General features: G+C 34.9%; 1 protein-coding gene across 32 annotated transcripts in view; it reads left to right on the top strand.

Annotated features, from left to right (window-relative positions):
- wdfy3 (WD repeat and FYVE domain containing 3) overlaps positions 1 to 16,128 on the top strand; it is a 152,958-nt gene extending 136,830 nt beyond the window's left edge. For all 32 annotated transcript variants that reach the window (XM_087253741.1, XM_087253737.1, XM_087253739.1 and 29 more), the window contains 8 exons: positions 1,569 to 1,727; positions 2,028 to 2,207; positions 4,204 to 4,386; positions 4,466 to 4,556; positions 6,701 to 7,066; positions 10,451 to 10,562; positions 10,729 to 10,926; positions 12,103 to 16,128. In XM_087253741.1, the coding sequence (XP_087109867.1) occupies positions 1,569 to 1,727; positions 2,028 to 2,207; positions 4,204 to 4,386; positions 4,466 to 4,556; positions 6,701 to 7,066; positions 10,451 to 10,562; positions 10,729 to 10,926; positions 12,103 to 12,223 (1,410 nt within the window). In that variant the 3' untranslated portion in view covers positions 12,224 to 16,128. The remainder of the gene's footprint in view (positions 1 to 1,568; positions 1,728 to 2,027; positions 2,208 to 4,203; positions 4,387 to 4,465; positions 4,557 to 6,700; positions 7,067 to 10,450; positions 10,563 to 10,728; positions 10,927 to 12,102) is intronic.

Genomic DNA, 16,128 nt, shown 5'->3' with positions numbered 1-16,128 from the left:
TTGTAAATGGAAAAACTAAATGATAAAACTGAACGCTTCGCTGGCAAAAAAAAAAACAAAAAACAGTTAATTAGACCATCTGCAGCACGAGGATAAAGAACGAGCCTCCTCCATTCAGCCTATTTACACTTACTCTTTACTACTTCACTTTAGTGGATAAGGAGACGGTGTTGTACGCACTCAACTGAAGACATCCATTAGTCTACAAATTTAATTTTGTTTATTAAGCGCAAAAAAATAGTTTCAAAACTATTTCTATATTCAGTTCTAATATCCAGCAAACGAATAAATGAACTATAATAAACTGAGTTATATCCAAAGATACGTCCTATTCTTATGTCCCATATGGTGATGCATACGTCTTCAAAACCTGACAGACGGACAAATCTAAACTTGTTTTTACTAAAACAATTATAAATATGCATTTAATAAATAATACTGCTAATAATAATAACATTATACCAATGAAGATTGTTGTAAATAAACTGAAAAAAAAAAAACCCCGAGATGAAGCATGGAGGCAGTGGTTTTTATATTTATGTAGAAAATAAAAATGTTTGTAAAATTTTAATCTTTTTATTTTTTTCATATGTAAAGATATTTGTGCATTGATATTTGTGCATTGCTGTACATCCTGTGTGTATTAAACAATGAGTATGCGTTTAGACTCGCATGGTTGAATAACTAACACACTCTGCGCTAAACTTTAGACCAGCTTTTAGTTGGTCAATGGCGCAGTCTATTTCAGTTTCTCAACACGCCAACAATGCACCTTAACACATCTCCTTTTCAGTCCAGCATGCTAATGACTGCAAAACCTGAAAATTACTGTTGCGCTGGTCTGAAAATAGCAATAAATCATGCCATACACATCTTGCACCTTATTGCACCCGGTATTTAATAGGGCCCTTGGTGTTTAAGAAAAGTTTCATATTATAATCAATACTAATATTTCAGCATTTTTACAGAAGGTGTACCTTTTTTATTAGAAAGTTCAAAAGAACTGCATTCATTTCAAACAGAAATCTTTTGTAAAATTACAAATGTTTTTACTATGACTATTAAGCATTTTATTGCCGCCTCATTAAATAAAGTAATTAATGTGATTAATTACTATTATATAAAATTATTAACTATTAAAAATAAATTAAACAGCCCAAAAACGTTTAACCAGTATTGCATTTATTTATTTAGTTTTTGATGTTTTTGTTTTTTATTTAAAAAAATTATTATAATTTAGAGGCAATTTCTGAAAGTAGCTTTTAAATTACCTGAATTATTTGAAATCTAGATTTTTTTAATGTTTCTCTATTTTAATCTTTCCACCTTCTAAACAATATCTGTAGGAATGTACAATGCTGCTTTGCCTGTCAGCTGTGAAACACATTATTCTCAATGTTTTACAGATGACTTTCATTTCTTTAGCTGTGTAGCAGTGCCCACTAGTTGTTGTGTGTGGCAGTGTTTTGTTTTGTTTTTATAGCAAAATATAAGCTTGTGTTTGTTTGGTTACTCTGTGCATTTCGTTTTCACTTGTCTGATGTTCACATGTCGTGTTTGTCTCACAGGCAGTTGTAGTATATGAGTGTCTGTCTGAATGGGGGCAGATCTTGTGTGCCATTTGCCCAAACCCCAAACTGGTCATTACTGGAGGATTCAGCACAGCCATCTGTGTGTGGGAGACCGGCTCCTCCAAGGAAAAAGCCAAGAGCCTCACACTCAAACAGGTAAATGCTCTTAGTGATCATCTTTGTGTTGCTTGATTTTATTTGTTCTCGATTTGTGTGTTTTTAAAGGTATTTAATTCATAAATAGGGATCTTTGTTTATTTAATTCAATAAAACTTGTTTATTCAGAAATAATTTCTTTTTTGAATATTGGTGACATGTTTTTTAATTGTTTGATTTCATTTGTTTTCTTTTCATTTGTTTGTAAAGGTTTTTAAGTCCATTTTTACATTTGTTTACTAAGCCTTTTATAGTAAATGTGTTTTATGTGTAGATTAACGTGTATTCCTGTGCTTCCAGGCTCTGCTGGGACACACAGACGCAGTTACATGTCTCACAGCGTCATCAGCCTACCACATTGTTGTGAGTGGCTCTCGAGACCGAACATGCATCATTTGGGACCTGAATAAGCTGTCTTTTGTGACCCAGCTGAGGGGTCACAGAGCTCCAGTCTCAGCGCTCTGCATCAATGAGCTCACTGTAAGATCACACTGATGTTTACCTGGCAACACAATTAACAGATTGAAAAGTGTTAAAACTGTATTTAAAATCCTTTTACTGTCCGAACATTAAATTAGTACTCACAGAAAACTGTGATTTATTGATTAAATAAATATTTCTATATAAATCAATGTACACATAAATTAAATTAATAGATTAAATAAATAAATAAGTTATTGATTAAAAAAATATATAAATGAAAAATATTGTGAAATTACAAGTCTTAATTATGAGGACATTTCCTCTTAATCATGAGGATTTTTTAAATTATACATTTATTATTACAATACTATTGTTATATTAGTATTATTATTGTTAGAAGTAGAAGTAGTAAAAGTATATACTTTTTTGGTATGAAGTTAATTAGATCTGGTTGTTAAAACTAGTCATCAAACAAAATAAGAACCCGTAAATGTGCTTTTCCTAAAAATGAATAAATTACATTATTATGTGAGATTATTCAAGTGACACATGTAATGTTTGAACTACTTTTGAAATCATTTTAGTTAAAGCATTTAATAAACTCACAGAAAAATGTTAATACGGGCTCACACTTTACAGTACAGGCCAGTTAATGTAATGCATTTACTAACATGAAAACAACAATAAACATTGCTTGTACTGATTATTATTTACTAATGCAGTTGTTAATGTATTCTTGAGTTAACTTGAAAAAAACTAAATTTTATTTACCACCGTTAACAAAGATGATTAAATACTGTAATAAATGTATTGTTCTTAGTTTGTTTGTGTTATTAATACATGAACATATTGAATACGCTTTAGTTCATGTTTAATAATAATTATAATATACATTTATGTATCATGTTTTTTAAAATACTACATTTTATAAAGTTTATTTACTTCCCGAGACATTTATATACAAATTGGTGTTTTGAAACATCTCATTTTTACAAGGTGGGTCGTTAGTCCAACGCTCAACTCCCAACCTGGAGGACCAGGACATACATGCATACACTACGGACAATTTAGCTTACCCAATTCACCTATAGCACGTGTCTTTTGTGCTTGTGGGGGAAACTGAAGCACCCGGAGGAAACCCACTGTTTTAATATGTAATATATAATAGAATTGTTGTTGTTGGCTAATTAAAAATAATAATGGGCTTACCACCTTTTATTGGTATGGTGATTTAATAACTAATATCAGTTGATTAGTTTCATTATTTAAAATGATTTTATTAATTAATAAGCAAATAAACATAATAAAGATAATAAGAATACAATATTTGATAGCAAAATGGTATAGTTTATAGGGATAAAAAAAATCATTACAACTTATACAATGGGCGAAGCAGTGGCACAGTAGGTAGTGCTGTCGCCTCACAGCAAGAAGGTAGCTGGGTCGCTGGTTCGAACCTCAGCTCAGTTGGCGTTTCTGTGTGGAGTTTGCATGTTCTCTCTGTGTTCACGTGGGTTTCCTCCGGCTGCTCTATTTTCCCCCACAGTCCAAAGACGTATGGTACAGGTGGATTGGGTAGGCTAAATTGTCCGTAGTGTATGAGTGTGTGTTTATGTGTGTGTGTGGATGTTTCCCAGAGATGGGTTGCAGCTGGAAGAGCATCCGCTGCGTAAAAACATGCTGGATAAGTTCATTCCGCTGTGGCGACCCCGGATTTATAAAGGGACTAAGCCGACAAAAAAATGAGTGAATGAACTTAGGCAATACTTATAAATATTTTTTTTTTCTTCTTTCTTCAAAGTTTTTCTTGTTCTTGTTGACTTTTGTGTAGTTAAAAACATCTAAAACTCATGAAACTTTTTTGGTATGAAGCCAATCACAAGATTTAAGTTGCTGTAATACATACATTCAAAAAATAAGTCTGGCTTTGAAAAATCCCTCAAAAAGAGCAGTTTGTAATTAAGTGAATCATTGCTAAAGGTTTGAAAAATAAATATTTTTCTCTATTTTATGATATGCTTCAGTTTTCAGTGAACTGTGTGTGTGTGTGCAGGGTGATATAGTATCGTGTGCTGGCACCTACATCCATGTGTGGAGCATCAATGGAAGCCCGGTCGCCAGCGCCAACACTTTCACCGGCCGCAGCCAACAAATCCTCTGCTGCTGCGTCTCCGAGATGAACGAGTGGGACACACAGAATGTTATCGTAACGGGACACTCCGATGGTGTTGTCAGGGTAAAAATCCTGTCTTTAATTTACTTCTTCTTTCCATTCTGTGTCTTTTAAAGGTTTTGACGAGTCATTTTGTTTGCAGTTTTGGAGAATTGAGTTCCTGCAAGTCCCAGAAACCCCTGCACCAGAGCCAATAGAGCCCCCCGATGTGCCAGACTGTTGTGGAGAGATTGGTAAAACATCCTCCCTCTGCATTTTTTCATGTCTTTAGTACCCTTTTATTTCAGGTATTATGAAAGTATTAAGCTTTTTTAAGCATTAAGACACTGCAGATTAATACATTATTAATATTCATCTTCAGCATACTGCAGCATACTCCAGTAAATCAATAACATTAAGAATTGCATTTTTGTATAACAAGTTTTGTAAAGCGTTGTTTAAAATGCAAATGAGGCATTGTTTTGTTAAATATGTGATTGTGCATATTTGTAGCACAAAAAAATCTAAACTTTAGCTTAGCTTTTGCTGAGGAGATGTTGGGAATGGTTAATGGTTGCCTCCACGAAGTGTATTTAAAATCCTTTAATGAACAGCAAGCCCTTTATTATCCCTCTCGTTCTGTGCTCATTTGCTAAGTTATAGACAGTCAACAGTAGTTTTTCTCTATGCACTGCAATATTTTACTAGAATTTATTCAATTATGACATGATAGATCTCCTATGCCCGCATCAAATCAGCAATTACAGGCAGACTGAAACAAAGAGAGAGAGTTCATGTGTCTGTATGTAGATGATGCTGAAATGTCTAAAAGCACATATTAACCTGATTTTGAAATACATTAATAAGCTATTTTGGCGAGGCAGTGGCGCAGTAGGTAGTGCTGTCACCTCACAGCAAGAAGGTCGCTGGGTCGCTGGTTTAAACCTCGGCTCAGTTGGTGTTTCTGTGTGGAGTTTGCATGTTCTCCCTGCCTTCATGTGGGTTTCCTCCGGGTGCTCCGGTTTCCCCCACAGTCCAAAGACATGCGGTACAGGTGAATTGGGTAGGCTAAATTGTCCGTAGTGTATGAGTGTGTGTGTGAATGTGTGTGTGGATGTGGATGTTTCCCAGAGATGGGTTGCAGCTGGAAGGGCATCCGCTGCGTAAAAAACTTGCTGGATAAGTTGTCGGTTCATTCCGCTGTGGCGACCTTGGATTAATAAAGGGACTAAGCCGACAAGAAAATAAATGAATGAATAATAAGCTATTTTCTGCAATTGTTTTAGAACTTCTGATTACTTTGTCTATGAGGAAATAAACAGAATTTGCATTTATTTATTTATTTATTTTTGTTAGAGTAAAATACAGCAAAACTAAAAAAAGGCAAGGCAAGTTTATTTATACAGCACATTTCATACACCGTGGCAATTCTTTTAAAAGGCGTTTTAAAAAAATGATTGGTGTATGTACATGCTGCTGGAGTGGAGATTTATGGCTCAGTGCTTTAGAAATAACAAATACTGAGAACACATCCGGTAAGGAATGGACTAAAATGAGAATACTGGGCCAAAACCAAAATTCTGAATAAAATTATCTAAAAGCTGATCCCAACAATGCTTTGTATTAGTTAATAAAATAATATATAATTATTACAAAGTAATTTTGTCAATTACTAAAAAAAACACGGCATTAAAATAACCACATTTTATCAACAGTAAAATGTATTGCCCTCAACAAGACGATCATTCTAGGCATCATTTTACTGCACAGTAGTTCAATTTCAAGCTGCAGAAACAAGTAACTAAGCAGAAATGTCCTTTTGCCGTGTTATCTGAGCGGGAGTTATATCTTGTTTTTCCAGTTAGCATGTGATGTTCATGTCTAGATATGTGTATATGTACAAGAGCAAAATATCCACAGAGTTAAATTTAACGAGCTATTTTGAACTTAAACTGTGGCATACATGCAAGTTAGTCAGTAGTGTGCTCCACTTCTCTTGTGCTTTGGTCAGCATGGCAGCAAACCACCCTTTATGTGGCACAAGCCATTGAAATGAATGGGTTTCATAGCACAACTCTTTTCTGATGTGAAAAGTGCTTTACGGCTGGAGGGAGAGTGAAACTCATCACCGCTGGGCAGTGCGGTGCAGCATAGCCTTTTTTCTCCAGCTCATAATTTAGCTAGTTTCTCTTTTGCATGACAAATGAAAATGCCTAGATAGTTTGTAAGGGACACATTAAATTTAATAGTTTGTAATGCCAAAAACATTGTCCATGCCTGCAGCGTTTTGCCATAAATAAATAAAATCAGTTTGACCTGCCCCTCTGCATTATCGTACTTTCTTTTGACATTTCAATGTGGTTTCCTGACTGAATAAGCTGAGGTGTTGTTGTTGCAGAGGGTCATGATGCTCCGGATGAGGACAGCAGTGAGTCTGAAGGAGAGGAAGCCAGTCTCAGTCAGGAGCCCAAACCACGCTCCGCCAACAGTCAGCCCAGCAGTGCCGTCCACAGACCCAAACCGCGCACAGGGGCCTCCTGGTCAGTGGACAGCAGCTCTGACGACTCCCGCCGCTGGTCTGACACACTCAGCATAGATGAGAAAGAAGGCTTTGTGTTTGTAAACTACTCGGAGGGCCAGGTCAGACCAGGAGTCCCTGTACAGCCACATTCCCAGCAGCCGTCGGGGCCCTCACATGGGCCTGTCCCACAGCCTCTGCAGCCCACCACTATGGAGGCCCGGTCCTACAACAAACTCAAACCAGGTGCAGTAGATTGATTAAGTAGCCATATATGATGAAGTGTCCACGGTATGTTAATGTGTGTATGTGTGTTTATTTCCTTGTTACATAAAGTGCTATTTTTCATGACTTTTTAAGATTATTTTGTTCCGTGACTTTTCCAGGTCTAAAAATCACATTTTGTAAATGTAATTTCTAGTTCCACACTTATCTGAAAACCAAACTGTTAAACATAATTTTGTTGAATTCCCTGTTTTTAATGTTATCAGACAATTTTTATTTGGAGAGATTTTAAATGAAATATTTTTAACTGTAAATCCTTCTAAAATTGTACTTTTTTTTATCAAAAGTAAACTTTAAAAAACTGTTTTAGATTTTATCTTATATATTATCAGTATTATTATTTATGTATTTTATCTTGTTTATCATTTATTGCTGTTGATGACTTTAATTGTTAGTATATTTTTATAATTATAGAAAAGTTTCATTTATAAAATGTGGTAAACTTGATCTTTTTTTTTTGCCATGACTTAGAAGCTGATATGGCAATACACTCAAAATTCTCACTCTCTCCGCACATATCTGTTTTTTCCAAAACTAAAACTTGATCGTTAAACAAAAATGACAAGTGTTGAGGAAACAAATTATCATAAGAAGTATTTTCTGTTTTTCGGCTGCAGAATTTAAAGCATTTTAATTAATCTAATCCTAATTATGCAGTTTATTAGAGATGTGCCAAACCGAAACCAAAAGTTCTAAATGCACTTGGTCTAAAATCTAAATCAAAAATACATTGTAACAATTATTTATTATTTTATTAAATTATATAAACTATTTTTGTAAGACTTTTTAAATGTTACTTAGTAACTTAAAAAAACTCTTGTCTTTAAAATAATAGCAGCTCCTATTTTTGGCTGTTTTTTCTCTTTTAACAAAAATGGAAAATTTAGAAAAATATTAATTCGTATTAGGAATAGATCACTATATTATAATTTGAGTGTTGCACTTTCATTTAGATAAATAGACATGGCATATATATTTAAAATGATTAAAAGCGTCTCGCTGTCAAACGTGTAAAACCTAGTGGTGTAAGTAAAGCAAGGAAGGAAGTTTATTTATTTATTTATTTATTTTAATATATTTTAAAAATAGTCTACTCCAAATGCTTTGATATTTGCGTGTTGTGTGTGATAGATTTGTTCATTCATTCATTTTCTTTCGGCTTAGTCTTTTTATTCATCAGGGGTCGCCACAGTGGAATGAATTGCCAACTTATCCAGCATATGTTTTACACAGCGGATGCCCATCCAGTTGAAACCCAGTACTGGGAAACACCCATACACTCTCACATGCACACACATACACCATTGCCAATTTAGCTTTTTCAATTCACCTACAGTATGGCGCATGTCTTTGGACTGTGGGGGAAACTGGAGCACCCAGGAGAAACCCAAACACTGGGAGAACATGCAAACTCTATGCAGAAATGCCAACTGGTCCAGCCGGGACTCGAACCAGCGATCTTCTTGCTGTGAGGCGACAGTTCTAACCACTGAGCCACTGTGTTGCCATGATAGCTAAATAACATTTTTAAATAAAATGTTATGCAGTTTTATTTTTTCAATACCAATGGGCTGTATGTGCAGCTAATGTTTTTTCAGCCAACATTAAACGTCCGGTGAAAGGTTTCAATTTTATAAGGTTTCTTTTACAGCATCAACGTTGTAATCAGGGCTTTACATTAACACCCGCCAACCCGCTAAATGCGGGTAGATTTCAGCTTTGGCGGGTTAGACAGCCGCTCCCACTAGCCACTTTGGCAGGTTGGAAATCATTTTTACATTGTAGTTTTCTTAAAGCAGGGTTCGACAATAAGGATGGCCCAATATGCGTGCAAGTGTGATCTTAGAATCAAGAAGTAGCACGACTGAAAACAATAACTGTGTTCGCGCGAGACAAAGCAGGTGAATACCGCATGAGAGGATGATTACGCGCGCACAAGTGATGCGCGCGACTGTTAAAAAGCGCACGCGCGCTCCCTTTTACATGCGCTTTTTTTCCATTCACTTGCGATCGGTTCTCTTTGAAAAAGACTAGACAAAAAAACGATGCTCGTGTACCCACAGTCCTGCTGCTTTTAAGAGCTCAAGATTGAAAAATATATAAATTTGTAAGCAACAGCAGCAGTCACTGCTTTCGTTTTAATTATGCTCAGGCACGTCATCCTTTCATTATCACTCGAGGTATGTTTTTACATGCTTTCTTTTGCTTACAGTTATTTTTGTTAATATAGTTTAATTATCATCCTTTACAATAACATTTCTTTAATATGATTAACTCCCCATTTGTGTGTAGTAACTGCTGATCTGGGACCTTTAGCCAGGACAGATTACTGTGCATATTTTAGATGCATGACAATAGATCTTTTCAAATGTTAATTAAAAAATAAAAAAAGTTTTGTTGAATAAAAAGTGCATGTATACAGCTACACATTTACTTGTTTTGACACATTTTAATATGCGGCTAAGAAATAATTTTTTCTTTTTAATGTGGTTTGAAATGAATTTGGTAAAACCTTTAATCTGAGCCCTAAAAAGTCATGTGAAATAAAAACCAATTGCAATGCGACAAAACCCATTTGCTCATGCACAGTGAGCAAGCTCATACACAACACACACAAACAGTGAAATAAAAGAGGAGGCATGTGGACAACACAATATCTAAATCAAGTCATTTTAGCATGTCAAAATCACATTTATTTATATAAAATATATTTTCCAAGCAACAAAAGTGTGACTAGTGAAAATGGCAAGTGGCTAGTAATGTTGGAAATCTACTGGCCCCAGTGGCTGGTGATCAAAAAAGTTAATGTAAAGCCCTGGTTGTAATGTAATTAAAATAAATAAACTTAAGCATTTATTTAGTCCTTCCAGCATAAAACAATATGATAAACTGTGTTCAGCTATTCAGCACAGAAACTCCATTGAAAATACTGGGGTAAAATAAACTTTCATATTTTAAAGAGATGGTGGGGAACAGTGGAATTTAGTGAAGTGCTTGTCTGGTCTGAGAACCACTTTATATCATATATCTACAGTATCAGGCAGTGAAGATCACTGATTTTTAAAGAAAGCACATCTTAATTGTGGTGATTTTTGTAATGGAAAGTTTATTGGAAGCCATTGGGCTGGCTGGTTGAAAAATTAGAAGTCTGTGTGCATGTATGATATTGTGCATTGTGAAAGTTTGCTGAGGGCCACTGAGAAGCACTGAGAAGATCAGTAAATCCTAAAATTAAAAACACATTGGTGTATTCATTTAATAATCATTCAAAGGCTGTTCTCTTATGGTGTAGGAATCTTCTGATATTGTTTATGCAACTGGCAGTTTGCTTTGTGTCCTGTGCAGGCTACAGATGGGAGAGACAGCTGGTGTTTCGGAGCAAACTCACCATGCACACCGCGTTTGACCGCAAGGACAACGCTCATCCTGCCGAAATCACCGCTCTTGCCATTTCAAAGTAGGCGCTTTGTGTGTTCTGTGGGGAAATGAGAATAAAAGAGAAGATGTTTTCTGCTGTGCTTTTTATTGTTACTTAATAATAACAGTGTTTGCACAGAGGATATCTAATGAATTTTGTGCAAACAAGGAAGAGGGCTGACGGCAAGCTGTTGTTGTGTTTTCAGAGACCACAGTAAGATTCTGGTAGGTGACGGTCGAGGGCGAGTGTTCAGCTGGTCAGTGAGTGATCAGCCGGGTCGCTCTACTGCAGATCACTGGGTGAAGGACGAGCAGGTGGACAGTTGTTCTGGGTGCACCGTCCGCTTCTCCCTCACCGAAAGACGCCACCACTGCAGGAACTGTGGACAGGTCTTCTGCCAGAAGTAAGGTTATGTGCAGTAAAATGTATCATGTGCAAACAACACAATTTAATTAATGAATGAATTGGTTTATTTAAATTTTATTAGTTTATATAATTAATATTTTAGAATAAAAGGACTACTTCTGTTGCTGTTTTTTTTTTTTGTATTTTTGTGTGGTTGTTTTTAGATGTGTGTTGTTGTTGTTGTTTTTAGGCATATACCAGTTGGATTTCTTTTGGCTGATCCTGATTTTAACAAAAAACTTTCAGCTGATTAAATACCAAAATTGATCAATTGCAAACAGTAGCATACATATTTATTTAATAAACTTAAGTAATGAAAACCAGTGCTGTTGCTATGAGTAAATTATACATTTTGCTATTCGCTAAACTATTACATTTTGTTCAGATTAAGTTTAGATTTTAAAAAGTATTTAATGGTCTTGCTATGAGAAAAACATTGGATTATTCAAAAGAACTGCAGCTTATTTTTGTGTGTGTAATTAATAGTCAGTATCAAGCTTTTTCTTATTATTGCTGATACAAAGATAACTTTCAGTTGATGAATATTGGGGGTTAATACATCTGTGCAACTCTGTTAATTAATTAATTAATTAATTTTTATTATATTATATTATATATTATTATATTATATTATATATATTATTATATTATATTATACTACATATTTTGCTGTTTTTTTATTTGTGTTTTCTTGTTTTGTTGTTGTTTTTTGTATTTTTGTTTTGTTTTGCTGTGTTGTTTTTTGCTTTGTTCTAAGTTTGTTTTGTAAATTTTTGTGTTTTTTTTTTTATTTTTAATTTTTTACAAAAAGTGTTTAAAATGACTTAATGTTGTCGTTCATAAATCTATATATTATCTTGTTCTATTAATTGGAAATGGTCCAACAATTTTGTTCACATTTGCTGCAAATTCTTTTAAATCTTTTGATGACTAAAATGAGAAAATTAACTTTGTGTTTAATTTATTTGTTATATTATTACTTTTCATACCAGCTGAAAACCACTGTAAATATTTAGTTTTTGTTTTTCGTTTTTTAATAATTGAAATAATTGAATTGCATACAATCAGTAAGCTCTATAATATATTACATTAGCATTATATTCAACATAGTTTCAGAGTCTACATTTTCAGCTCTTTTTCAATGTTTCACAGTTCATTGTTTGTTTCCCCTCAGGTGCAGTCGCTTCCAGTCTGAGATCAAGCGTCTGAAAATCTCCTCTCCTGTGCGAGTGTGTCAAAACTGTTACTACAACCTGCAGCATGAGCGCAGCTCTGAAGAAAACCCCAGAAACTAGATCACCCTCACCCACATCCCATCCTCAACCTTCCAAAACACCAACCACCCCCCCGCCCCCTCAAAAAAACACATAGTTCATCACTCCCACCGGTAAAGCACTGACATAGACCAAAATGAGGTCACTAATGCTCCTAATTTCATATATCACAGAATCGTGACCATTAAAGAGAGACGATTGTTAGTTTACTTTTCCATTCACGCAGTTTTCTTTTGGCAGTATGCGCCGTCATCTCATCGCCATCAACATTTAGATTTTAGAAAAAGCAATGCGTATAAAACTCTTCTCGAGATGACATTTGTTAATATTGTAAATACTTACAGTGACATTTTTAACTAGAAACCGTCAAACAAGAAGTCATTATTAAGAGATAAAAAAAAAGATGACATCAAAACACAACACTTTGCTTGTAAAATAGTATTACAGTATGATAAAAATCACTCCTGGCTTTAAAAGAACAAAACATGCGAGAAAGAGAGAGAGAGAGAGAAAGAGTATGTGTGAGTGTGTGTGTGTGTGTGTGGTCAACATCACAAGTCACAGCATCCCAGTGAGAAATAATATTGGGGACTATGAATGTTGATAAATATTTGTGGGTTGACATTACTAGCTTGTCTAGTTATGCAAATGCTTAACTATTATATTTGTTTTATGTGTTTTATTGAAGTGTTGCCCACAGTATCAGCCAGTTGCCATTCTGACTACTTTTTAGTTCACTTTTTGTTGCCAAACTGCCTTGATCTGTAACTACGATTATATTTCTTAACAGTCATATATAGGTCAACGAAAGTATGTAAATGTTGATTTTAGATTAAAGACTGTTGTTTTTATTGACAGGATTCATTCACAAGCTCGTAGCCAGCCTGGTGAAAGGGGTGGTTCTTTTTTGTTAAAAAGACCTTTATAGACCTTTTTACAGCTATTCGCCTCATTTTCTATTTAATTGCGAACTTAAGTATTTCTAGTTTAAATAGCTACTGCATTTTAGTGACATTTAAAGCACTATTTATTTCTGGAGTAGCTTGTCAGGTGGTCATTATAACTACACTTTTTGATGTAATAAAACATTTGCTTAAGATTTAGGATGGAAAAGAAATATGAAAAAAACATATTTATACATATTATTTTCATCGTATATCATTAGAGAAAAAAGGAATCTGTTTAAGTTTTACATTAAAAAATGCTTATTAAGGCTAACAGCACATTCACACAGGGCGTCAGTATCAACGCTTCCCATTCACTTTGAAAAAGTGACAACAAGCGTTGCCAAACTGAATTGTGGGTCCATTGTCTGCTCGCTGCAGAAGTTGTGATTTCCTCAACTTTTCAAGTGCCAACGAAAGTGTCAGCCAATCAAATCGCTTTATGCAAATACCAAATAGACAGTAGTCGATTGCAGGCTAATTTTTTTGGCTGACGCTGCTACGACGATCATGTCAGACCCAACTTTAGACACGCCCTCCGTCAAGCGTTGATGCTGAAGCCCCATATGAATCGTGTGTGAGCCTATTGTCTTTTTTTTTATTAAGTAACAAACTGGCAAGCACATTCAATTTGGCCACTTGAATACAAAAAAATTACACATGATAATAAAAATAATAATAATGTAGAGCTTCACAATTTTTCTAGTCTCTCATGTAAAAAAAAGTACATTTAAAAATTGATTGATAACAACAATAGCCTAATTTGTATTAAAATGACCTTTTAGATGCTTCAAAATATACTTTTAGTGCTTTAAACCATTTTATTGGTCATTTTTTCTTTAAAAAATAAGGCTAGAGATTGAGAATAAAAAATGATTACTCTATTTGAAAACAATACTGTAGGTCAGTAATTAATGACTTCACCTACAATAAAGCAGGGATGTCAAACTCAGTTCTTAAAGGGCCGCAGCTCTGCACATTTCAGTTCCAACCCCTAATTAAGTCCTTCAGGCTTGTTTGAAACCTACCAGTAAGTGTGTTGAAGCAGGGTTGGAACTAAATTGTGGAGGTCTGCGGCCCTCCAGGAAATGAGTTTGACATCCCTGCGTTAAAGCCTTCGATGAGTTATTTTCACAATTTATGATGGCATAGCAGTCAAGATTGGACAAATGAGTGTATGTAAGGACAAATTCTGGACCTTTCTCGGTGGAAGTTGGGTCCTTCGAACCCCCCCTGGCCACGGGCCTGATTAATACTTTAAAGTCGGTGTGAAATAAATTTTAAATGCTTATTTTGGAAGTACATTAGGGTTTTTTTTTGGCTGAACGATTAATCTTCGATCAAAATCTGAACATTTACCTTCGCGTTCAGAGTGGTGGTTCTTCTCTATTGACGTCATTTTGACGGCTTCAGTCATGATATTCTTAAGCACACCCCTCTTACGTTAGTTTGCTGTGAGGGAATTATATGCAATAGAAAGCCCTGCCCCTTACTTAGTATTCCATTTTAGATAGAAGTAAATCAACATACCGAAATAAAAGTCTCAGCAACTTCCGGTTCACGCAAACTTTAAACGATTTCACCACCTGTCTAATAGAATGTTTTAGAGAAAGATTTCACCACCTTTCTACAAGAATGTTTAAAAAAGTACTGAAAGACTATAATTTAAATCAAGTTTTGATCATGCATTGCAAAGCTTTGTGTTGATTCTTTATCTGTCATTCATAAGCATATGAATAGGACGTCTTAAATCTTAGTTTAAGGCTTTGTTTTTTATTAAGAACGTGCATTTTATTATTTTCACTCTTCAAAACTCAGTTTGAACCATTTGCGATGTTGCACCAGTGTAAATGTCTGTAGTTTACGATAGCAATAGTTACTGATGTTTTCGCTCCACACACATTCAATGAATAGCCACAGCTTGAACATTACAGTGTGTAAAGAAAAAGGGATTTGACGGACTGTACGCATAGTTTCTACGTATTTAAGATGAGACAAGTCTGCGAAAGAGAGCGTTTGTTGTTTTTGATTTATTGATTTGATACTGTGGGCAATACTCTTATTTAAAGTGCTGCTTTGATTAATAGAGAGATATTTTTTCTCTTTCTTTCCTTAAAGGGTCTGACACTCACAAGTTTTAGAAAAAAGATGAAGATTTTGTTACATTTGCAGTTGTTTTATTCACCGTTGTATGCCAGCCTAATATGCACTCGTTATATAGCTGAGTTATTCTTTATTAATGTACTGTAAATCAGCGTGCAATCGTAACATCATGAAGCTGTTGGGATTTTGCTGTCGACAAGCAGCTCATAGATCAAATGGCTATATCAATCGGAAATTATTTTTGCACCTTCGCGTGTAGACGAGATAAAGAAATGGAGGATTCCCTGTTTTATCAGATGCGTTTTTATGTTTTGAAAGGCTGCGTTTCTTTACAGTGAGATGATCTGTACAAAGTATTTATGCAATTCTAAGGTTTTCTTTTTTTACGATTCTGACTCTTTTGTTATTTCTCAGCAAGTTCGGTTACTTGTTGCATGTCTAACACCGCTGACTTTCTGTGTCAGTGTATTGTACATGTTTTGGCATTATGTTTTATGAGTTTTCTCTCCTTTTTTTGGCTCAGTTTTTATTTGTTTGGCATTATCTAACGAGTCGATCCTGAAGGTTTTGTGTACAGTTTTAGACGGATATACAGAGAACATGTCCCACGACTCTTGATCGACTTTTATATTGTATGTATGGATGTTGAGGACTGATCGCAGAACTGATTGTCCCTGTTTTGTGGTCTTGTGATAGACTGCATTACTACAGTATCTAGTGTGCAAAACTGTGGTAGCTGAATGTTCATTGTATATTTGTGTTGGAAAACAATGACATGAAACCCCCTTCCTCCATAAATAACCTGTTATTATGACGCAATAGATATGGTACTCATACTTTTTAATTTAATTTCAATTAAATACTTGCTGTTTACCACCA

Source organism: Danio rerio, chromosome 5 (assembly GCF_052040795.2).
Source record: "Danio rerio strain M-AB ecotype USA chromosome 5, GRCz13ab, whole genome shotgun sequence".
Lineage (NCBI taxonomy): Eukaryota > Metazoa > Chordata > Actinopteri > Cypriniformes > Danionidae > Danio > Danio rerio.
The sequence above is the reverse complement of the archived record's forward strand: the minus strand, read 5'-3'. Positions and strand labels throughout refer to the sequence as shown.